The sequence below is a fragment of the Acomys minous genome, assembly GCF_964271855.1.
Source record: "Acomys minous genome assembly, chromosome: 2".
In the NCBI taxonomy this organism is placed as follows: domain Eukaryota; kingdom Metazoa; phylum Chordata; class Mammalia; order Rodentia; family Muridae; genus Acomys; species Acomys minous.
In genome coordinates, this window is record NC_140484.1 from 363,554 (window position 1) to 388,495 (window position 24,942).

General features: G+C 39.6%; 1 protein-coding gene across 1 annotated transcript in view; it reads left to right on the forward strand.

Moving 5' to 3' along the window:
• Nucleotides 1-24,942, forward strand: part of EIF3A (eukaryotic translation initiation factor 3 subunit A) — a 33,820-nt gene that overhangs the window by 3,529 nt on the left and 5,349 nt on the right. Inside the window, exons 2-19 of the mRNA XM_084754367.1 lie at nt 3,234-3,424; nt 3,579-3,715; nt 4,118-4,281; nt 6,849-7,052; nt 8,982-9,186; nt 11,473-11,644; nt 12,854-12,958; nt 13,366-13,464; nt 14,990-15,106; nt 15,339-15,524; nt 16,022-16,369; nt 16,899-17,003; nt 17,320-17,433; nt 18,058-18,180; nt 19,484-19,637; nt 20,908-21,092; nt 22,034-22,122; nt 23,934-24,592. Of these exons, the coding sequence (XP_084610493.1) occupies nt 3,234-3,424; nt 3,579-3,715; nt 4,118-4,281; nt 6,849-7,052; nt 8,982-9,186; nt 11,473-11,644; nt 12,854-12,958; nt 13,366-13,464; nt 14,990-15,106; nt 15,339-15,524; nt 16,022-16,369; nt 16,899-17,003; nt 17,320-17,433; nt 18,058-18,180; nt 19,484-19,637; nt 20,908-21,092; nt 22,034-22,122; nt 23,934-24,592 (3,357 nt within the window). The remainder of the gene's footprint in view (nt 1-3,233; nt 3,425-3,578; nt 3,716-4,117; nt 4,282-6,848; nt 7,053-8,981; nt 9,187-11,472; nt 11,645-12,853; nt 12,959-13,365; nt 13,465-14,989; nt 15,107-15,338; nt 15,525-16,021; nt 16,370-16,898; nt 17,004-17,319; nt 17,434-18,057; nt 18,181-19,483; nt 19,638-20,907; nt 21,093-22,033; nt 22,123-23,933; nt 24,593-24,942) is intronic.

The window sequence follows — 24,942 nt, forward strand, 5'->3', positions numbered from 1 at the left end:
GGTAGCCAGTGTTCTTAGTTGCTGAGCTATCCCTCTAGCTCTGCTGATACAGTTGAATGCAGTTACTAAGTTTTTGGTTGATAGGGAGTTTTGTTTAAATTGCTTTGAAAAACACCTAACATAACATGGAAGACAGCCTTAGATACACTTCAGGAAGAGGATGAAGGTGTTTTTTGTTCCAATATAGTATCTAGCTGTACTTTGCTTCATTAATAAGTTTTTTGAGGGTGGCCCAAGTGAAGATAGTCTTTTGCAAGTAAAGGTGAGGGGTTTGTATTTGTTTGCATGTGAATACTATTTGATATAAGGCTTAGGGTTGTTTCCTACCTGGCACATCAGAGGCAAGTTCCTAGGTTTAGTCTCCAGCATTGGAGGGAAAACATTGCTGATAAATAAGAGGAGTTAGAATATTTTGATATGTTGTATGATTTGTTCAGGTGTAAACTTAGTATGTGTGAGCGCTGTAGCAAAATTATTTCTCTGGAAGAACTGGGAGGCACCATTCCTGAAACCAGAGTCATTAAACCTGTAGATCTAGTAAGCTCTCAAATAAGGAACTTTTATTGGCGTTTTATGTGTATTAGTGTTTTGCCTATATGTGTGTATGTGCACCATTTGTGTCTGATATTGACAGAGTTCAAAAGAGAGGGTATTAGATCTCCGGGGTGTGGTGGGGGGCAGAATTTGGGTTCTTAGAAAGCACAAGTGTGTGTTTGTTTGTTTTAAAGGTTTATTTATTTATTGTGTATACAGTGCTCTGCCTGCATGCCAGAGCTAGAAGGGGACACCAGATCTCATTATAGATGGTTGTGAGCCACCATGTGGTTGCTGGGAATTGAACTTAGGACCTTTGAAAGAGCACTCAGTGCTCTTAACCGCTGAGCCATCTTTCCAGCCCAAGCACAAGTGTTTAAAGCATTGGACCACCTCTCTAGCTTTAGTGCTTCCATTAAAATAATGGTGCTGAGGATTTGAACCCAGGGCTTCTAACATGCTTGCTTTGTGGCAGAACTTCTCTCCATTCCAAATTCAGGTTAATGGAGGGGACGGTTGTTTGATCCAGAATTTGTTTGTGGGGGACAGGGTTTCTCTGGAGCCTTGTCTGTCCTGGAACTCACCTCACTTGGGTGGATGACCTGACTGTCCTTAAACTCGGAGATCCACCTGCCTCTGAGCAGGCAGCCATTTTGTTTTAATTTTAGGGTGTGATGGAGACAGAGTTTTGCGATGTAGACCAGGCTGGCCTCAAATTCACGGATGTCCACACCCAGCCTCCCCGCTGGAATTAACAGGTGTGGGTCACTACCTCTGGCCCCAAAATTAACACCCCCCCTTTTGAGACAGGTTTTTTCTGCGTAGCCTTGGCTGTTCTGGCCTCAAATTCACAGAGATCTCCCCTGCCTCTGCTTCCCTAAGTGTTGGCCAAGATTATTTTTTAGGAGGAAAAAATTTTTTTAAAAAGTAGATATAGTAAAACTTAGGGTTTTTTTTTGTTTGTTTGTTTTTTGTTTTTTCTATTTTCCAGACAGGGTTTCTCAGTATAGCCTTGGCTGTCCTAGACTCACTTTGTAGACTGGCCTCGAACCCACAGTGATCCGCCTGCCTCTGCCTTGCGGAATGCTAACGGCATGTGCTGCCACCGCCCTTAAAACTAATGTTTTAACTCAGACTGTGTTTTAAATGGTCAATGGAAGTGTTCGTGTGTGTGTGTGGTGTGCTTGTGTTTTAAGCTTTCTAAGTGCTAAGATTACAGGCATAAGCTACCACTTCTGGCTTAATTACTGAATTTAAACATGAATAACCAGTTGACTAGATTAAATATTTTCTACCATTTGTACAAAGGGGGAGGGGACACAAAAAAGTGTAATCTACAGCCACTTCTATTGGCTGAATTTGTAAAGACACTACACACATAAAATTTAAGATGGCAACTAGATTTGGAAAAGTTAATACATGCAATGCCTTCAAGCTCATAAAGTCAAAAGCTGCTTCGCCCTATAGTCTTACTTAAAAAAAAAAAGCTAACCTTATTTAAAGTTTTATAGAACGATTTACAGTTTCACAGAATCATTCAAAGATGATAGAGAGTTTTCACAATATCCTATCTTAAATCTGTTATATCACTCACAAGTAAGGAGCCAGCAACTGAAGTTATTAGTTTTGTTGTAAAGAGTAGGATCTTAACTTTGTAGTCCTGGGACTCACAAGTAGGCCAGGCTAACCTCCAACTTAGGTTCACTTGCCTCCGCCTCCCAAATGCTAGAGTCAAAGGCATGCACCAGTACCCCTGCCTAGCGACTGATGTTATTAAGTTGATGGTTATAACATTTGTATGGAAAGTTTAGGGCCTATATTAGACCAGAGACACCAACTAACAAAAGGAGGAGTATTTACTATTTAATTCCAAGACTTCTCTAGATTCTTTGAGAGTGTAGTTAACTGGACAGAAATATGATGAAGTCATACTAGAATTTTTAGTAACTAGGGGAAAGTCCTCCATCCATGATTTCAATTTATGGAATTTTAAAATCATAGAGTTCCACATGAACATTATATTTTGAGTTAATACTAATTTTTTTGTCATTATACATTGATTATAGGATTGCTATTTGAAGTCAAATATGTAAAGAAAAAGTTGGGAATGAGTTAGAAAATTAAAGCAACCAGCAAAGAAGCAAAATTTAGATTTAAAAAAATTAAAAAAAAATTTTTTTTGTTTTGTTTTTCGAGACAGGGTTTCTCTGTGTAGCCTTGGCTGTCCTGGACTCAGGGTTAGGGTTAGACCAGGCTGGCCTCAAACTCACAGTGATTGGCCTGCCTCTGCCTCCTAAGTGCTGGGATTAAAGGCCTGTGCCATCGTCCGGCTTGAAATTTTAGATTTTAAAAAGTTTTTCTTTTACATTTATTTATTTGTGCAAGTGAGGAGGCATGCACATTCTTTGTGCCATGTGGAGGTCAGGGGGCAATTTTCTTTTGAGAGTGGGTTCTCCAGCTACCGTGTGGGTACCAGAGATAAAACTCAGAGGGGTCAAGCTTGGCACCAGTGGACTTTACCTGCTAATTGAGTCATTTTCTTGGTCAATCATTTAGGTTTTTATTTTGTTTCTTGTTGTTTGTTTTGTTTTGTTTGTTTTTTGAGACAGGGTTTCACTTTGTAGACTAGGCTGGCCTGGTCTTCATTTTATATAGTATGTAAAGCTATAAAATTAATTCTCATTAATTTTTCCCCCCAGAATTTCTTGAGGTTGGCAAAAAGCAGCCTGCTCTGGATGTTCTTTATGATGTTATGAAAAGTAAGAAACACAGAACATGGCAGAAGATACATGAGCCAATTATGTTGAAATACTTGGAACTATGTGTGGATCTTCGTAAGAGCCACTTGGCTAAGGAAGGATTATATCAATATAAGAACATTTGTCAGCAGGTACTGAGCTTGTTTTTATGTTTTAAATTGCTTTTAATAACTTTGAGAGGAGTGTACTTTTTAAATTAAGTTTTATATCTCAATATTTGCTTTTTAAACTTTTTTTTATTTTTTGGTTCATTGGAGAAAAATAAATTTAATTTCTTTCCTGTAGGTAAACATTAAATCTTTAGAAGATGTTGTCAGGGCATATTTGAAGTTAGCAGAGGAAAAAACAGAAGCTGCTAAAGAAGAGTCCCAACAAATGGTGTTAGACATAGAAGATCTGGATAACATTCAGACGCCTGAGAGGTGAGTGAATTTAAACCCTTACTGAGTATTTTGAGTTAGAACAACGTTTTTCTTCATGTGGGGGGCACTGTTCTCACCCACCTCACTCCGTACTTGAAGGTAGATGGTTATCAGGAAAAAAACTGTTTATCTTTGACGTTTAAAATGTATACTTTAGCAACCATGTAAGTAATAATTAAAATTATGCTTTGAGATAGAACATGTGCTAAAATTTAGACAGTTGTAATACAGACTGAGAATTCAGATACAGATTGTAAGGAACAGCTTGACAGTGTATATGAGGTTGTGAGAAGAAATTCTGTTTGGCTTCGGCTTTCTGATTACGTAGTAAAGTAGAAAATCTTCTAAAATAGGTGTTTTTGTTTTTGTTTTTTGTTTTTTGTTTTGTTTTTTTTTTGGTAGTGTTCTCTTGAGTGCAGTAAGTGGAGAAGACACTCAGGATCGTACTGACAGATTGCTACTGACTCCCTGGGTCAAGTTCCTGTGGGAATCATACAGGCAATGTTTGGACCTGCTTCGAAACAATTCTAGAGTAGAGCGCCTCTACCATGATATCGCCCAGCAAGGTAAAATGACAACGTGAAATGTAAATGAACTGATTTTTTTTTTTAAAAGCTAAAATGACAATGTGAAATATAAACTGATTGGAAAGTTGACTTTAGAATAGATTTTTGTAGATTAGCTCCCGTTCTCTGTAGTATTTAAAAATAGAACTAGTTTTATTCTTAGAGAAATGAGATGGACCTTTGCTTGTTAGAGAAATAGTGACAAAAGAAATTTGTCTGTTAATGCATTTCTGTACGAAATTGTTCCACTGGCTTTTGAAACCCCTTCTGCTTTTAAAGTTAGCACACAGAATAATAGGCTTCATTCCTGTTATGCTTCATTCTTCATCATTGTTCCCACACTACCAACTCCCTCCTGCCTTCTGTGGCCTGTCTCCCCCTAATACCAGGTGGTCCTCCCTCTTGGTTCCATGTCACATGTATCACATTCTCCTCCAATCTCTTAGCCCCTTTTCTACCCATATTTATTTATTTGGGAGACAGTTTCTATAATCCTGGCTATCTTGGAATTCACTTTGTAGACCAGGGCGGCCCTGAACTCATTCGCTGGCCTGGACTTCCTGTGTGCTGGGGTTTAAGGTGTGCACCACCTTGTTTTTCATGGCAGGGTTTCTCTGTGTAGCACTAGCTGTCCTGGACTTGCTTGGCTTTGTAGACCTGGCTGACCTTGAACTCATAGACATCTGCCTGCCTTTGCCTCCCTAGTGCTAGGATTAAAAGCATGGACCACCATGCCTGGCTTCCCCCCCTCCTTCTCCTTAAGATTTATTTATATGAATGCTTTGCATGTTAGAAGAAGGCATCAGATCCCCTTATAGATGGTTATGAGCCACCATGTGGTTGCTGGGAATTGAACTCTGGCCCACTGCAAGAGCAGCCAGTGTTCTTAGCCACTGAGCCATCTTTTCAGCTTCCTGTATTTCTTTCTTTCCCTTTCTTTTCTTTTCCTTTCTATATTTCTTTCTTTCTCTTTTGTTTTTGAGACAAGGTTTCTCTGTGTAATAGCCCTGGCTGCCCTATTCTCACTTTGTAGATCAGGCTGGCCTTGAACTCGAGAGTGCTGGGATTACAAGCCTAGCTGTGTTTTTCACTCTTCAGCAACTCCACCTAGCATATTTCTTATTGTTAAGCAGTATTCCTGTTAGAGACTATTTCATACTTGGTTGATTTTCAGCACAGAATTAACTCTAAAGGACTAGGTTGACAACATTCTTTGCTCCAGTGAAGTTAGCCTTGTAACGAGTGACTGCTTGACTTTTTTCTGTTGTTTTTTTCTTAATATTTTTACAAACTGGGCATTGTCTGTCTTAATTTCATTCTTTCTAGGTCTGTCTTTCCTGTTTTCCTAAGTAGCCCAGGCTAAGTTGGTCTTGAATTTCTAATCCTCTTTCTCCTATGTGCTGAGGATTACAGGCACACATCCACCACACCTGGGCCAGTGTTTCTTTATGTGTTGGTAACTTTCAACTGTAACTGTTTTAGTAGGAATATTGTAACCTATGTTTATTTGCATGTATAACATGAGTATTTGTGTCTGGCAAGCAAATTTGGGCTTTTTCTGATTTGATAAAAATAGAGTTGAGGCTTGCTTTAGAAGTATGTTGGAATAGAATTAGCTTTTGAGACATGGTTTCTCTGTGTAGCCCTGATTGTCCTAGACCTTACTCTGTAGACCAGGTTGGCCTTGATCTCAGAGATCCAGTTGCCTTTGCCTCCTGAATGCTAAGATCAAAAGTGTGCATCACTGCTCAGTGAAATATTTCTTTATAAGAGCAAAGACATCCCAAAAAGTACTCTTAGCTGTGTATTTTAATGATGGAACAAGTTGTTCAGCCCTTCTGTTTCTATAGTTGAAATTAATTTTCATTAGTACAAAAGCATGTTGCATTTTATGTACATTAGATATGTAAGCTCATTGTATTTCATCCTAGCAGCTTCTATTCTGTAAGTGTTTGAAGGTGAATTCTAAATTTATTTTTTCATTTTTTTTGTGTGTGTGTGTGTGTGTGTATGGGTGTTTTGACTGTATGTATATCTGTGTACCACATGCATGCCTGGTGCCTGAAGAGGCCCGAAGAGGACACTGGGTCGCCTGGAACTGGAGTTACATACAGATGACCCTGAGCTGCTGTGTGGGTGCTGGGAATCTAACCTGAGCCCTCTGGAATAGGCAGATGTTGAGCCGTCTCTCCATCTCCCAAACTGTTTTGGGCCAGGATTGGTGACCACGTCTTTTGGTTTGATTAAGATTCAGAGTCTTGGCATAGGTACATGGAGGGAATTAGAACTCTAATGGGCTGGGCTGGGTGTGGTGGTGCACGCCTTTAATCCCAGCAGAGACAACAGGAACTCTGTGAGACCAGCCTGGTCTACAATGTGAATGCAGAATAGCTAGGCCTCTGTTACACAGAGAAACTGTCTTGGGGAATAAAAGGCTCTCTATAATAAAATATGGTAAGTTTAGTCAATCTTGTTAAAGTTGATCTTAATATGTGGCCTGTAAAACTTAACTCAGACATTTAAGTTGACAAAAATATCTAATTCTTGTTTGACAATTATGCTTACAGCTTTCAAATTCTGCCTCCAGTATACTCGCAAAGCTGAGTTCCGTAAGCTCTGTGACAACTTGCGAATGCACTTATCACAGATTCAGCGCCACCATAACCAAAGCACAGCAATCAATCTTAATAACCCAGAGAGCCAGTCCATGCATTTGGAAACCAGACTTGTTCAGCTGGACAGTGCTATCAGCATGGAACTGTGGCAGGCAAGTTAGCTGTGTACATTTCCTTCCCTCTCTGAGTACTGGTGTTAAACTGATTAATTTTAGTAGGTAACCCGAGAATTTTAGGTTGTTTGACGAGCAGGAGGCGGTAAACAGGAAATTCATATTTCAGTTTTAATCACTTGCAAAATCTGGTACAAATGGTGTAATCTTTTCATTTTATATTAAAAAACAATAGCAACAAAACTCTGCATCATGACTGCTGTTCACAATGTGGTTCTTTGACTGGCACTATTCTGTGAGCTGTCTGATAAAGGAAGCATGTGAGAAAACCATTGCAAAGATGGAGTGTTTTTGCTCTTTTCTCGCTTCGTTTTGTTTGATTTTGGTGTGGGGACACAGTGCCTGTTTGTGTGTGCATGACTTTCTGTGCTAGGTACCAAGCCCAGGACCTTGTCTTGACTTGGTAAGCCACACTTTAATGAAATGAGTACCTAACCCCCCATAGCTTTCCAAATGTGAGTATGTGCAACACCAGTGATTAGTTTCATCTCCAGCTTCTTTTTTATAGTTTTTAGAGACAGGGTTTCTCTGTGTAGCCTTGGCTGTCCTGGACTTACACTTTCAAACTCACAGAGATCTGCCTGCCTCTGCCTCCTAAACATCTCTGGCTTCTACAAAGACTGCAGCAGTTTCCTGTGCTGAAGAGACGGCTCTTACAGCACCGTGTGACAACTCACACCTCTCTGTAACTCCAGCTTCAGGGTTCCTAACACCCTCACGCACCAGTCCCCATGCATGCATATGCAGGCAAAACACCAATGAGCAAAATAAAAAAATTAAACAGCAGTTTCCTCATAATTTTGTTTAGTGTGATAATGCATTGTAACTTTATTGTTTTTTTTATGAACATTTGTTGGTGATTGGAAATTAAAACCATACACTTGTCCTCTTTAGTGCTTGGAGAAGTTCTTTAGCAGTGTACATGTATCATGAATATGAATTTAGAGATGACAATGGTGCTGAAAAGCTTCCTGACCTTTTTTTCCCCTTAGGATATTTTCTGATCATTTTGTAGCTTTAAAACGTGAAGGCTTTTATATTTAACATAAAATAGTTCTATTGAAATTATAAGGGATTAACTACAAAAAATTGGCATTTCTGAGACAAAGGAAAATGTGGTTTAATTTTCTGCTCTTGCCTATAGTATTTTTTCTTTTTTCATACAGACACCCATCTTAAATTACTACTTGCAGAGGACAAGCAAACATGATTGTATTAGGATAAATGGATTAATAATAATAATGATAATAATAATAATAATATAGTTATTATTATTATAATAATAGTTATTATTATTATTATTACTATTATTATTATTATTAGAGACAGGGTTTATCTGTGCATCTTTTTTTTTTTTTGGTGGGGGGCTATCTTAGACTGGCTTTGTAGACCAAGCTGATGTTGAACTCAGCATCCACCTGCCTCTGCCTCCTGAGTGCTGGGATTAAAGGTGTGCCCCACTATGCCCAGCCTCAAGAAATTTTCATTCATTGTGCCATCTCTCAAATCACATGGATTTTTTGAATGTTTTTTAAAAATTTGTTATTTATTCTTATTATATCCTGACCAGTTTCCTTTCCCCCTCTGTCCCTGCCACCTCCACCCCTCTGTCACCTATATTCTAGTGTGTCTACTTGTTGACTTTTTTCCTTTATGTTGCCCAAAGTAGTATGCTAATACACAAAAATTTTCTTATGCTGTATTTTATAGTGTTACCTAAATTGTTCAAAGATAGGATAATAATTATAACAATTTCTCATTTATCAGACAAAATTTATAGAGAAATAAAACCATGTTAGGCATTTTTCTATTTTTATTTATAATGTTTTAGATTCATAAAAGATTTGCATTGATTTTTAAATTCAGTGATTACTTTGTTTAATTAATAAGGAATTCTTAACATTATAGGAAGCCTTCAAAGCTGTGGAAGATATTCATGGATTATTTTCCTTGTCTAAAAAGCCACCTAAGCCTCAGCTGATGGCAAATTACTATAACAAAGTTTCAACAGTGTTTTGGAAATCTGGAAATGCTCTGTTTCATGCATCTACACTTCACCGTCTTTATCATCTGTCTAGAGAAATGAGAAAGAATCTTACTCAAGATGAGATGCAACGGTAAGAAGGTTATAGTTGGATGGTAGTGAACGTAAACTAAGTGGTATGTTCTACCCCAGGGTTTCTTAGCTTCTGGACGTTTCAGATTGAAAGACTATTGTTGTGTACTGCTAGTGTTCTGTTGGACATTTAACAGTATCCCTGGACTCTATTCCTTCAGCTAGCTGTGACTACCAAGTGTCTCCAAGACACTTCTCTCATTGGAACAGTATTTTTGAGCCATTGTCTACCCCTCTTTCCCCCTGAAAAAAATACCACCAGAGACCAAACTTAGAAAATTGTGCATTTATAAAATTAGTGTTAGTATGTCCATGTGTTGGTAGATTCTATTCTTAGAGCAAGCTGGATAACTAATTAGTCCTATCCAGTTCTTCCTTGGTTATAAAACATTTACTGATGTATAAAGCAGTTCTTCACTTGTGATAGGGTTATATCCTGATAATCCCACTGTAAAGTGAAATATGTTAAGAATGTATTTATTACACTGACCTATCAACAGCGTGTATACTGGAGTCTTGCAGGGGAGGATCCGCTTACTCATAGAACTGCATGGTTGACTGCGAGCTGTAGCTCATTCATAGCTGCTGCATACGTTTTAAAGAATACTACAGCTTAACATCACCAGACCTGGGAAAAGATAAACATTTGAAGTTCAACTTCTGTTTCTTTTTTTTTTTAAACGATTTATTTATGTATACAGTGTTTTGCCTACATGGACACTTGCAGGCCAGAAGAGGGCACCAAATCTCTTTACAAATGGTTGTGAGCCACCACGTGGTTGCTGGGAATTGAACTCAGGACCTCTGGAAGAGCAGCCAATGCTCTTAACCTCTGAGCTATTTCTCCAGTCTCTGTCTATTTGTTTTATACCATGGTAGAAAGAAAATAAGTTCGTTTGATTTTTGGATTATTATTTTCTTTCAAGACAGTTGTTCTGGGTAGTCTTGGCTGTCCTGGAACTTACTCTATAGACCTCAGAGGCTGTCCTGAAACTACGCGTGCATCTGCCTCCTGAGGGCTAGGATTAAAGGCATGCTCTAGTACTACCTGGCCAAAATAATAATAATAATAATAACAACAACAACAACACTAATAATAATAACACTAATAATAATAATAGTTTTTAACATGGATCATAAAATGAAGACTACGGGAGATAGGCATGAAAACATGGGAGGGCCAAAAGTTCAAAACTAGTTTAAGATACACACACAGCAAATTCTTGCCCGGCTTAAACTACATAACAAGACCCTTTCCAACAATGAAAATCCACAATAAGCTTTTTACTATGTATACAGTGTTCTGCCTGTATGTACACTTGCACACCAGAAGAGGACACCAGATCTCATTACAGATGGTTGTGAGCTACCATGTGGTTGCTGGGAGTTAAACTCGGGACTTTTGGGAGAGCAGCCAGTGCTCTTAACCTCTGAGCCATCTCTCTAGCCCCAAACCCTATCTTCTGTCTGTCTGTCTGTCTGTCTGTCTGTCTGTCTTTCTTTCTTTCTTTCTTTCTTTCTTTCTTTCTTTCTTTCTTTGTCTCAAAGTAGGAATTGAACCCATATCCTTGCACAAACTAGGTAAATCACACGTCATCTTCCTTGTATTGGTAAACTGGCTTTTTTATATGTATCTCTTTTTTCTTATTTTTCTAGAGGAATTTGAAATCAACTAAATGGTTTTCCTTAGTGGTATTAATAATGTTCTTCCCATGAATGCTGTAACATTGGTTTGGTTAATAGCAGCAGGTTGTTTACTTCTGTGTGTGGGCACTGACGCTTATACTACTTAGCATTACATAGTGCAGACTTGTGTTTGAGGAAAGTGAAGTTGTAGCTTTTTTCTCCTTTATCCTCTGTCATAATTGTGTTTACTTAGAGTTCATTTTCTTAGGTTTTTGTTTTGTTTCGTTTTTGTTTTTTTTTTCCAAGACAGGGTTTCTCTGTGTAGCCTTGGCTGTCCTGGATTGCTTTGTAGACCAGGCTGGCCTCGAACTCACAGCGATCCGCCTGCCTCTGCCTCCCTAGTGCTGGGATTAAAGGCGGCACCACCATGCCTGGCCTTCTTAGTTTTAAAGCCAGCTTTAATTATGTTGGTAAGGAAGTATGTCTTTGCTGCTGTTGGGCCCCATTCCGTAAGTGTTGATGAGATTGAGTCTGTGAGGATTTGTTTCCTTAAGGTTCAGTTTTCATGATGGTGCTACATATGTTCTGTCTCTGACATACAATAGATAATTAAAGAGAAGCATATTTACAGTTTCAACAAATAAAACTTTGTTCACCACAGAATGTCGACTAGAGTTCTTTTGGCGACTCTTTCTATTCCTATCACTCCTGAACGAACTGACATTGCTCGACTTTTGGATATGGATGGTATTATAGTTGAGAAGCAGCGGCGCCTTGCAACACTGTTAGGTCTTCAAGCCCCACCCACACGGATCGGCCTTATTAATGACATGGTTAGTATAAGTCTGAGCATTTATTATGCTGGAGAGAAAAGTTTTTTTGTTTGGTTTTTGTTTGGTTTTCGAGACAGGGTTTCTAGGTGTAGCCTTGGCTGTCCTAGACTCACTTTGTGGACCAGACTGGCCTCGAACTCACAGTGATCTGCCTGCTTCTGCTGTTGGAGTGAGTTTTAATTTTTTTGTGGTGAGTTTTAACTCATGATTAAATTCTGGGAATTCAGATTCATTGTCAAGCTTCTGATATGTGGACAGGGAAGCACTGATGAAATGGATATCTTGTTTATTTGAGGTGATTCATGTTAAAACAATGGGTTATAATCAGGGTATATGATCAGTTAAGTACAGTTTTCAGTTGTAAAATAGTGTCTGCATGATACTGGGTCAGATCCCAGTGGACATCAAAATGTAATAATATACTGACAGTCTGAAATTGGGTGGTATTTGCATGTACTCTATTCTTTTTTAATTTAATTTTATTTATTTGTTGCATATGAGTGCTTTATCTTTAGCAGAGGGCATCATATTGCATTATAGATGGTTGTGAGCCACCATGTGGTTGTTGGGATTTGAACTCAGGACTTCTGGAAGAGCAAGTGGTGCTCTTAACCACTGAGCCATCTCTCCAGCCCCATGTAATTTATTCTTAACCTCATGTAAAGTTGAAATATTACCAGGTTGCTTAGAATACCTATATAGTTATGCTATGCTTAGGTAATAACTGACAAGAAAGCATTTAAGACATGCAAGTTTTTTATTCCTTGAGTATTATCTAAATATGATTGGCTGAGCATATGTAATACCTGATAGAGGGGACCGGAGTTGTTAGATGAACATGATGCTGTCCTGTTAATGGACACTGCTTTCCTAGTTTGTCACTAAGAAGAATAGAGCTGCCCTGGTAGTTTTTGTGATTCTCGTATAAGATTAATTTGTAAGGCCTATTATTTTGCCTTTTTAGATATGTAATTTGTGCTATCCATTGCGTTTGTCTTTGCAAGTGTCATGTTGCCCTACAGTTTATTCTTTTCAAGTTTTTTTCGGGGGGGCACTATTAGTTATAAGTATAGTATAGGGTATTGTAGTTGGATATTTGAATTTATAGGAAATTGAGGTCAGATAATCTAGTTTTAATTTATAGTTGGTACAGAATCACAGCTAGAAAATTTTCTTCAGCAGTTAAATTTTTTGCTTTTCTTATTATAGGTCAGATTCAATGTGCTACAGTATGTTGTTCCAGAAGTGAAAGACCTTTACAACTGGTTGGAGGTAGAATTCAACCCTCTAAAACTCTGTGAGAGAGTCACAAAGGTAGGCCTTGTCACGGTCATTTTGGTATTCTTAACTACATGGCTGGCCGCAATGCAGTTGAGCATTGTATTTGTCTAAAAAAGAACACATTGTTCCCGTGTATGTTGAGAAAAATGCACATTTTATTGTCTTTTTTTCCTTCACACCAGGAGAAAAGATATTTCTGATGTGCTAAACAAACTTTTGGAGGTAATTAGCAGCATGACTATTCTAGCCACTGCTGTCAGTCACCTTCAGACAAAAATTGGATGAATTTGTCTCTTTGTATTACATAATATTGGGGTGTGTGCGTGCGGGCGTGTGTGTGTGTGTGTTAGTGTTATTAGGAAATTGAAAGAATGTGAACTATTCTTGTGACTAGTACATAAAAACTTAATTTTTTTTTATCAATTTAATTGATTTTATAGGTATTAAATTGGGTTAGGGAACAACCTGAAAAGGAACCAGAATTGCAACAGTATGTACCACAGCTACAGAACAATACCATACTCCGCCTTCTGCAACAGGTAAAATGCAAGCAAATGCTTTATGGAAGAAACTGAGATTTTTTGCTCTTGACTCTGTATCATGTAGTGCATGTATGCACGCAATTGTTTTGTACTTGTGCACATGAGTATGGAGGCCAGAGGTGGATATTTGTTGTTTTTCCTCTGTTACTGTCATCTTGTATTTTGAGATTGTCACTGAACCTGAAGCTCGCACATTAGCTAGACTGGCTGCCTCTGGGAATATTCTCTCCCTTCCATAGCTGCTTTATGTTTTGTTTTGCTTTGTTTTTTTAGACAGGACTCCTCTGTAGCCTTGGCTGTCCTAGACTCACTTTGTAGACCAGGTTGGTCTCTAACTCACATTGATCCTCCTTCCTCTACCTCGTGAGAGTGCTGGGATTAAAGGCTGGTGCCACCACGCCTAGCTATTTTATTCTTTTATTTTGGTAATAAAACTGAAAAAAGAAAAAAAAACCCAAAACAGAATTACTTAAGAAGTGAAAGCTACCCCAAATTCCACTTCTGCCCAAATATCTATATTTGTAATTGAAACAGAATCAATGACTTAAAAAGTGTCCCTCTTCACCTGATCATCTTTCTTTGCCAAATACTCTAGTTTTCCTGGAGTGTGGGCAGCACGCCCCTCCCCCCATACCTCTGCCTCCCAAGTCCTGGAATTAAAGTTGTGCATCACTACGCCTGGCCCTGGTTCCTTGTTAATACATCTACCTGCGTGTTTTTTCAGTCTAGAAGTTCCATAGTACACTTCTTCAGATAATAGTAATGAAAACACCTATTTCCAGTGCTGCTGGGGCTCCTTTTAGGCTTTCTCCATTAGAAAGTGTTACAGTATTACTTAGCATGCATATGCCTTGGAATACAAGTGAGACTTTTGTAGCATATATGGAATTAGCCATACAGTTTATGTAATTAGAGCTTGAACAGCTCCTGAGATTCACGAATAGAGTGTCTTACCAATAATAAATGGATCATCTTTCTTTTTGCTCACACTGGGTTTTGTTAGTCCAGTGTCATGACTATGGTTGAGTGATGCAGTTTATATTCTGTAAATGCTTTGTACTTTATTTTCATTTGGTGGTGTGTTTGCACATTTCATTGACCTGCTTTCTTATTGATATGTGAGCAGTGTTATTTCTTATGTGCTATACAAATAATTGAAGGTTAATTAGCAGAGTAACTGTATATAGTGATGCTGCCAGTCGCCTTCAGACAAAAAAAATTATTGGAAGTATTTCTCTTAGGTAAGTAGCAGGCCTTTGTCTACAAATATGTGACCAATTAGGTTTTTTTACTTATGATCCTGGGGATTCAGAAGATGGTTATGTACAAGGTGATTTGAAGCCTAGGATTGAAGCTCCTGTTCCAGTAGTATTCAGCTGGACTGAATTGTATGAACTTCAGTTTTTTCCCTTTGTGGACAGTGGGCACATACCATCTGCCTCCTGTAGATGCCATGAAATTGCACATAAGAACTGTAATTAAGTAGTAGCTGTTATTATTAACCCTGTGTTTTTTTGTGCAGGTGGCACAGATTTATCAGAGCATTGAGTTTTCTCGTTTGACTTCTCTGGTTCCTTTTGTTGATGCTTTCCAACTGGAACGGGCCATAGTAGATGCAGCCAGGCACTGTGACCTGCAGGTATGTGCTATAAGGGAACATTGGTGGAAGGTTAGAAGATCTTTGAAACTAGAAAGACACGGATCTTCTGTTCTCTGGTTTTGGTATAGTGGTACCTTAAAACAAACAAACAAACAAACAAACTCCACTGAGAAAATTCTCATTACTTTTCTATTAACTTTGGCTTGACAGTTTCTTTCTGAAATTCAGTTGTAATATATAAACTTGGTTACTGATCATTTAATTTTCAAAGGTTCGAATTGACCATACTTCTCGTACTCTGAGTTTTGGATCTGACTTGAATTATGCAACTCGAGAAGATGCTCCAATTGGTCCTCATCTACAGAGCATGCCTTCAGAGCAAATAAGAAATCAACTCACAGCCATGTCCTCGGTGCTTGCAAAAGCACTTGAAGTCATCAAGCCCGCTCACATTCTGGTATGTGTCTTTAGAGGGGACATGAGCTATAAAAGTTTTTGAAGGACTTGTATGTCTTTCACAATATGGTTTGAGATGAAATCTGCAGAAGACATTTTACTCATAGTTTATACTTTCTTTAATACAAGTCATTGAATTGCTTTTCAGTAGTATAAATAATGTCTTGTGGTAATAAGAGATTATTATGTAGGAGAGCAGACTGCATATACTATGCCCTTAGCCCAGTTATTGAGGTGATTGTGTTCTTGCTAAATTATTGCTGATGAGCTCTGTTAGTAAGTTCTTGGCTTAACACAACAGATTTGGTGCCAAGAACAATAATAGATTGGCAAATAGTGTCATTGCTAGTTAGAGACTGAGTGACTGTAGTGCAACAGTACTTTGCATTAGACGTTATTACTAAATGCATATTTGTGGAAAGCCAGTATTTCACAATTCTATTGCTGTCTAATACCAGGGTATATTTATGTTCATTTTGAATGCATTTGTTTTTGAAGCAAGAAAAAGAAGAACAGCATCAGTTGGCAGTCACTGCATACCTTAAAAATTCACGAAAAGAGCATCAGCGGATTCTGGCTCGCCGACAGACAATTGAGGAAAGGAAAGAACGTCTTGAGAGTCTGAATATCCAACGTGAGAAAGAAGAACTAGAGCAGAGGGAAGCTGAACTCCAGAAAGTACGGAAGGCTGAAGAAGAGAGGCTGCGCCAGGAGGCAAAGGAGCGAGAAAAGGAACGAATCCTTCAGGAACATGAGCAAATCAAGAAGAAAACTGTTCGGGAACGGTTAGAGCAGATAAAGAAGACCGAACTGGGTGCCAAAGCATTCAAAGATATTGATATTGAAGTATGTAGCACATCAGTCATTAGAAACTTCTTTACTCAAGCTCCCATTTGGTTAATTTTTATCTTTCCTAACTGAATACTTATTTAAAGGAGTAATGTAGGATTTGATTCTAGAAAGCAGTGAGCTCAGCTGATTATTAGTCATATCTGTCTTTAATTTGTAGCCTTGAGAGATGGTGAAGAGTATGTACTACTTTTTCCAGAGGACAAACCAAGTTCAGTTCCCAGCACCCAGTTTACAACCATCTGTTACTCTAGTTCCAGCTAGACTCAACACTTGTGACATTCAGGCATCTGTAGTCAAATGCACACACGTCCTTCCCCTATGGTTACAATCTTAAACAATATTTATAAATAGGATTTGTAATACACACTTTAATCCTAGCACTCTGAAGAGGCAGGGGCAGGTGGATCTCAAGAGTTCACGGCCAGCTTGGTCTACATAGTGGATTCCAGGGTAGCCAGGGCTAAAGAAGCCCTGTCTCAAATAATAAATATTTGTAACAATTCTGCTTTTATTCTGCTATCAGGACCTTGAAGAGTTGGATCCAGATTTTATCATGGCCAAACAGGTTGAACAATTGGAGAAAGAAAAGAAGGAACTTCAGGAACGCCTGAAGAATCAAGAAAAGAAGGTAAATGAGAGCGTAGGGTAGACTGATGGATCCTCCCCAAACTGGCCTTTGCAGCTGAGGATGACTGTGAATTCTTGATCCTCCTGCCTAATGGGATTGCTAATCTTTTCACATGAGTTTAAAGGATATTTTTCCCAGGCGGTGGTGCTGCATGCCTTTAACCCCACACCCAAGAAGCAAAGGCAGGCAAATCTCTTGAGTTGAAGTACCGTTTGGTCTACAGAGCAAATTTCAGGGTGGCCAGAGAAACCCTGTTTTGAAAAAAAAAAAAGCTTATTGTGTGTTTATGTGTAAAATTTGTTTCCATCTCATACAGATTGACTATTTTGAAAGAGCTAAACGTTTGGAAGAGATTCCTTTGATAAAGAGTGCTTATGAGGAACAAAGGGTTAAAGACATGGACCTATGGGAACAACAAGAAGAAGAAAGAGTAAGCTTTTCATTTCATTGTGATATACACTGTAATATGTCAGCCAGTAGAAGCTTTAACTTTTTTTTTTGCTAGCTAATAGCACTTTAACAGCTGCATACTGACATTTTTGTGGAAAATGTTCGAAATAGAGGTTTAATGTGATACTGTAAGTTACAGTCTTATGTGCACATAAGCCAGAGAAAGGGCACACTTGTGGGGACCTGTAGCGCCTTTGGTCTCCAAGTGTGTCATCCTGTGATTTATAGGCCTTGTCAGTTCTTCCTGGTTTTTTAATAGATAAGTTGGGATTTTTGTGATACTTCTCCTTAGGCATAAGTTTTAAACTATGTAGATATAAAAAATGTTGCAGATCACAAAACATAGTCTTGCAGGCTTCTGCATTTTTTTAGGGCTGAGAAGAGTGTCTGACATTCTGCTTTAGTTTCCAGTAAACCTAAATTATGTTCAAAACTTCGACTTTGGGGATCTGTTAGGATGCTCTGGATACAATGCAGATACAGTCTACTGCAGGATACAATAAAGGAGAAGCTTCTCAATTTTAAAGAATGTCTGTTAGAATCTTCTTGGAATAAATTAGGACTAACATGCTTTGGAGATTACCCTTATGTTGTGTACTTTCAGATTACTACAATGCAGCTGGAACGAGAAAAAGCTCTGGAACATAAGAATCGAATGTCACGAATGTTGGAAGACAGAGATCTATTTGTGATGCGGCTCAAAGCTGCCCGGCAGTCTGTCTATGAGGTGAGCTCACTGTGCTCAGGGGCGAGTTAATATATTCTTTTTAATTTACATGTATTGTTTATATTATTTGCAGGCCCAGCTAGTGATCAATTAATACACAGACACTTGTTCTATTTAAAATAGCCTTAGTTAACCTGGGGTGGGGCAGATACCAATCTTTTAAACTACCTCTCTCATAGTGGGGCAGGCATGGCATCTCTGTCTTAATCCCATGTCATCTGTTTTCAATAACTTCTATCAAGTTATCCCCCATCCATAATCCCAAATGCTTGGTTAATGTTTTTTATCTGGGCTGGATTCTCCATCCATGCCACCGGCCATATGCTTCTCCTCTAGCTAACCCATGGCAGCCTTCCTCTTTTCACTTCAGGTCTCTCTCCTTCTCATGGTTATCTTTCTTCCCAGAATTCCTCTCTCTCCTAGCCCCACTTATCTTTTCTGTCTTGCCTGGGTGGGATGGCTTTTTATTAAGCAAAAGGTGGGTCACACAAACAACAAACAGTAATTAATATCAAAATACATCAGATCATCCCCCAATATTAATATATGAGCTTTTAGTTTTTTTGTTTTGGAAGATTCTCCCTTAACATATTGCCATAGTCTGTCTTGAGTTAAAGTTTAACAGACAATTGTTTAATATTTGTATAGAAGAATTGGGAGATACTTTCATCTTCTCAAATGTTTCAAAGATGAAAGTTGATGTTTCTTGTTTGGTAGAGATGTGAGTTTGAGGGGGTAGAGTGGCACTTGAGGCATACCACGTGGCTGTTAGCTCCGGATTGGTTTGTTCTTTTAGTTCTGGTTTTACTATTTGATCAGCGCCGGGCTTGGCGGTCTGTACTTTAATCCTACTACTTGGGAGGCACAGGCAGGCAAATCTGAGTTGGATATCAGCCTGGTCTATATATAACGAGTTCCAGGACACCAGTGACTCTGTAGGAGAGACTCTGTCTTTAAAAAAGGAAGGAGAAACGAACTGTATCTGGGGTGTTCTGTTGTTATTGTAGGTAAAGTGTGAATGGTGTTTTTGAGGTAGGGAGTGGACTGTGGATGCAGTCTGCTTCCTGAGATGGGCCAGGCAAGCACTCTGGAGCAATATTAAGTGTGTAGATGAGATTAGTAATTGATAATTTTAGAAACTTGACACTGATAAAATTTCTTTACCCATTAAGAGATTCTGCTTTTGTATTTACTTGGTGGCCACCTTCTATGGCTTTCAGATCTTGTCAACTTAAAGTGTAATTCCTGGTTTATATCTTGAAAAGGTTGGCCTGTGGGGGTTAATTAATTGTTTAATTCACAGGAAAAACTGAAGCAGTTTGAAGAGCGATTAGCAGAAGAAAGACATAATCGCATGGAAGAACGGAAAAGGCAACGAAAAGAAGAACGCAAAATAACATACTACAGAGAAAAGGAAGAGGAAGAGCAGAGGAGGGCAGAAGAACAAATGCTAAAAGGTAACCAGTTAGATAAACTGCATGGCAGTGTTAGATGCCCTGTATAACAGTCTAGTTAAGAAAACAAAGGGAAGCCAGGAGGCAGAGGCAGGCTGGTCCGCTGAAAGTTAGAGGCTAGCCTGGTGTACAAAGCAAGTCCAGGACAGCCAATGCTACACAGAGAAACTCTGTCTTGGAAAAAAAAAATAGAAAAAAAAAAAAAAGAAAAGAAAAGAAAAGAAAACAAGGGATCTGTATAGTTGGTCTCTGGACAAAACAGCTAACCCAACACATTGTATGTATCTACATACTTGTACATTTATTCTCTTTCCTGTTTTAGCATCCCGTGTGGCAATTACATACATAGTTCTATACCTGGAGTTTCTGGTACACAGTAGGAATTAGTTCCATTGTGGTTTTTGTTTCTGTGATAAAACACCGACCAAAAGCAGCTTGCGGGGGTAAGGAGAGGGTTTAGGTTTATTTAGATCCATCTTTGACGGGGCTTGGGGTGACAAACTGAAGCAAAGGCCATGGAGGAAAGCTGTTTCCTGCCTCATTCCCTCTGACTCACTCAGCTACTTAACTTATACAGCCTAGACTCACTTGCTCAGAGATGGTATTGCCTACAGTGGGCCCTCCCACAGCAATCAATAATCAAGAAAATGTCCCGGCAGACATTTTACTGGAGGCAGTTCCTAGGTCCATAGTCTTTCCCAAGTATGTCTTGACTGACCAGTGACTCTGATTGGATTTTAGTGCCAGGCGAAATCATTGTGGGCTGTTTAGTTTTGAATCTCAACTGCTATTTGCTGGTGTTTACTATTTTAAATGATGTCTATGGGAAGGTGTACCAGTGGAGGCCAGAGGCCAACTTTGAGGAGTCATTTTTTTTCTTTTCATTTTTTTTTTTTAAAGACAGGGTTTCTCTGTGTAGCCTTGGCTGTCCTGGATTCGCTTTGTAGACCAGGCTGGCCTCGAACTCAGAGAGATCCGCCTGCCTCTGCCTCCCAAGTGCTGGGATTAAAGGCGTGCGCCACCACGCCCGGCATTTCTTTTCATTTTTTAATGTACATTCTGAGGAGTAAAATGTATATAGTTAAGATTATATGTAGTTCTTCTACCTTCTAAGTCATTTTCTGATTGTGTTTTAATATTTTTTCCTTTTAAAACTCTTGGCGGTTTACTAAGATACTCTACGTGTACTGCTTAATACCAGAAAAGTAGCCTTACTCATAGGGGAAAGGTATGGATGCAAAGCACACTTGAGTAACCTGACAAAATTTCGTAGAACGAGAAGAAAGAGAGCGTGCTGAGAGAGCAAAGCGGGAGGAAGAACTTAGAGAGTATCAGGAGCGAGTCAAGAAACTGGAAGAAGTAGAAAGGAAAAAGCGGCAAAGAGAGCTGGAAATTGAAGAAAGAGAAAGGCGCAGAGAGGAAGAGAGGAGACTTGGTGACGATCCACTTTCTAGAAAGGTGAGTGTAGAAACCATTCTCTTGGTTTTTCTTTAGTGCTGGAGAATGAATCCAGACCCTGGCAAATTGTCTATTACTGAACTGTCTTCCCAGGCTTTCTGTATTTCTTCTGTTTTAAATGTATGTAAATACACCAGTGGGTTTTCTTGTGTAATATTATGACCTGATTTCTCTTAAGTACTTGGCATTCTCTGACTACAAGACACAAAGATCTATTTGGATTTACAGTTTCTCATTTGAGAGGGAGGCTATTGGGTCCACACCAACCTCATTCAGAAAGTGCTGTATGATCAAACCTGGCTCCTAGGTGATACTGTATATAAAACTGACTTGTTTCTCTTATCTCTTGAATTCTTCTAATTGGTGGTCTGTTCCCACTTCCTTTCAGACCTGATTCAGTTTTCCTAGCATATGTGACCCTTTAATTTGCTCTGTCTCAGCTTCCTTTGGTTATACTCATTTCCAAGAGCAAAAAGCAAACATACTTTTAGTGAGCCCTTTTCACCAGTTTTAGCTTTAAACATAACATTGATTGTTTTTAATTATGTACATGTGGATATGTGCACATGAGTGCTGAGTTGTTGGATTCACTGGAGTTGGAGTTAATAGGTAATTGTGATCCATCTGATGTTGGTGCTGGGAACTGAACTCTAGTACTGGAAGAGCAATACATAGACTTAGCCACTGAGTTCTTTCCGGTCCCCTCATTTTTTCTTTTGTGGGCATATAAGGTCAATACAGCCAAGGCTGACTTTCAGCTCCTGGTTCTGCTGCCTCTGCCTTCAGGAGATGAGGTTATAATTGTGCACCCCCTTTCAACCAGAGTCTGATTTTATGGTCTTGAGGTTGTTTAACAAAATAATGAAACTCTGGGATGGTAACTGCAGTAATTGGAATCCTAACTTCTATTACTTTGTTGCCTTTTTGCTTCTTGGGTACAGGACTCTCGGTGGGGAGATAGGGATTCAGAAGGCACATGGAGAAAAGGGCCAGAAGCTGACTCTGAGTGGAGGAGAGGACCACCAGAGAAGTAAGTAGAGCCGTGGGAACAGCGGGCCCTGTCTTGGGTCGTGTTATCTGGAAGAAGCGCATGGCAGTCGTCCATCAGTTATTTGAGCCAAGGTCAGGGTTCTGTGTAGATCTAAGATGACCGTGAACTCCCAATCTTGTCTCTGCCTCCCAGGTGTTGGATTTATAAGCTTGTGCCACCATACTTAGTTTTTTAAAAAAATGGTTTTGTTTACTTATTATTTACACAGCGCTCTGCCTGAATGTACACCTGCAGTGCAGAACAGGGCATCCGATCACATTTCAGATGGTTGTGAGCTACCATGTGGTTGCTGGGAGTTGAACTCATGACTTCTGGAAGAGCAGCTGGTGCCCTTAACCACTGAGCCATCTCTTCAGCCCTTCATACTTAGTTTTTTTTTAAAAATTAATTTATTCATATTATATCTTGATTGTTAGCCCTTCCCCCGTTTCCTCTCATTCTTCCCTCCCTCCCACTTCCCCCCTTCTCCCCTCCCCTATGTCTGTGATTGAGGGGGACCTCCTCCCCCTATATATGCTCTTAGAACATCGAGTCTCTTCTTGGTAACTGGCTATCCTTCCTCTGAGTGCCGCCAGGCCTCCCCATCAGGGGATGTGGTCAGAAAAGGGGCACCAGAGTTCATGTGAGAGTCAGATCTCACTCTCCACTCAACGGTGGAAAACACTTAGTTTTTACTGTTAATGTTTTTCTTTTTTTCTTCAGTGTTGCTCTGATGACTCATCCATACAAACGAGAAACATATTCATCAGATTCGAGAATAAGAGTGAACTTTATCCATAACATTTTTTCTAAAGAGATTAAACAGTCTTTATTTTTAATAATATATTTTTAAATCTTTTCAGTAACGGAGAAAAAAATCTAAGGTTGATGATTGTGTTACCTACCACAGCAATCACTCTTAACACTAAGCTACATGCTCACTTCTAGACTGCTTTATGTTAACTGATAGTGGTAGACACGAGCAGTAGCTTTAGTTTTATGTGGAAACTAAGTTTAGAGGAAAGCTGATTGTAAAAGACACAGAGCTTGATACGGTACTCTTGGGAAGCTACAGGCAGTCTTAGGCTGTTAACCTACTTTTTAGTCTATATGTTGATTTAAGATACTGGATTTTGTATAATTTTTATTTGAAAAACACTTTCTTAAAAGGCGTGTATTTGTTTTTTCTTCTTTTGGTTTTTTGAGACTGGGTTTCTCTGTGTCACAGAGCCCTAGCTGTCCTGGCCTCTTATTTGTAGACCAGTCTGGCCTCAAACTCAAAAGATCTACCTGCCTCTGCCTCTGCCTCCCAAGTACTGGGATTAAAGGCGTGTGCCACCATGCCTGGCTTTTCTTTCTTTTTAAAGATCTGTTATTTATTTTCTCTGCATATATGTACACCTGCACACCAGAAGAGGACACCTCATTATAGATGGTTGTGACCATGTGGTTCCCGGGAATTGAACTCGGGACCTCTAGAGGAGCAAGCAATCAGTGCTCTTAACCTGTGAGCCATCTCTCCAGCCCCTGAAAAACATTTTTGTTGTTTGAGACAGGGTTTCTCTGTGTAGTCTTGACTGTCTTGGACTCACTTTGTAGATCAGGCTGGCCTCAAACTCACAGCAATCCACCTGCCTCTGCCTTCCCAGTGCTGAGATTAAAGGTGTGTGCCACCACGCCAGGCTGAAAAAACATTTTTAAAGGACCAGAATTTAAGCATTTAGATACAGCTTTGTAAAAATGGGTGAAGTTAAGGACTTAAATTCTTTTCAAAATATTTGCTTTAAAGCTTGTGCCTTGTTGCTCCTCAGGGAGTGGAGACGAGAAACTCGGGATGATGAGAGGCCTCACAGGAGAGATGAGGATCGGCTGAGACGCTTGGGGGATGATGAAGAGAGAGAATCTTCTCTTAGGCCAGATGATGATCGCATCCCCAGGCGTGGGCTGGATGATGACAGAGGGCCTAGACGGGGTCCTGATGAAGATAGATTTTCTCGTAGAGGAGCAGATGATGACCGACCTTCCTGGCGTAATGCAGATGATGACAGACCTCCCAGGCGAATTGGTGATGATGACAGGGGAAGCTGGCGTCACACAGACGACGACAGACCATCCAGACGGGGACTAGATGATGACAGAGGAAGCTGGCGCACAGCAGATGAGGACAGAGGACCTAGACGTGGGATGGATGAGGACCGGGGGCCAAGACGAGGAGGTGCTGATGATGAACGATCATCCTGGCGCAATGCCGATGATGACCGGGCTCCCAGGAGGGGCATGGATGAGGACCGGGGTCCCAGGCGAGGGTTAGATGATGACCGAGGACCTTGGAGGAATGCTGATGATGATAGGATTTCCAGGCGAGGTGCAGATGATGAACGGGGGCCTTGGAGAAACATGGATGATGATCGGCTTTCCAGACGGGGTGATGATGCAAGACCTGGTCCCTGGAGACCATTTGTCAAGCCAGGTAAGATTCTACTAGTATTTAGAAAAGTACGTGCTTTATAGGATCTGGTGTGTTTGTTTACATGTAAAAAATGAAATTGTAGGGCTAAATGACAGTTGTACTATATTTTATAGTACACGCAGTGGCTTTTAGGTATTTGTCCAAACAACTGCTCACCCATGGGGTCATACTCAGGAGCTCGTTTTTGTTCTTGTAGCCAATTCATAGGAATGCTGCTCCCTTGATGCTTAAACGTATCGTTTTCTCCTTTCTCCAAATACACACTACCTCTTGTGAACCACTTTTAAATGTTCTGTGCTTGCTGTTTTAGCCTTTGTGTTAAGTCTATCATTTAGTTCCAACTTTCATTT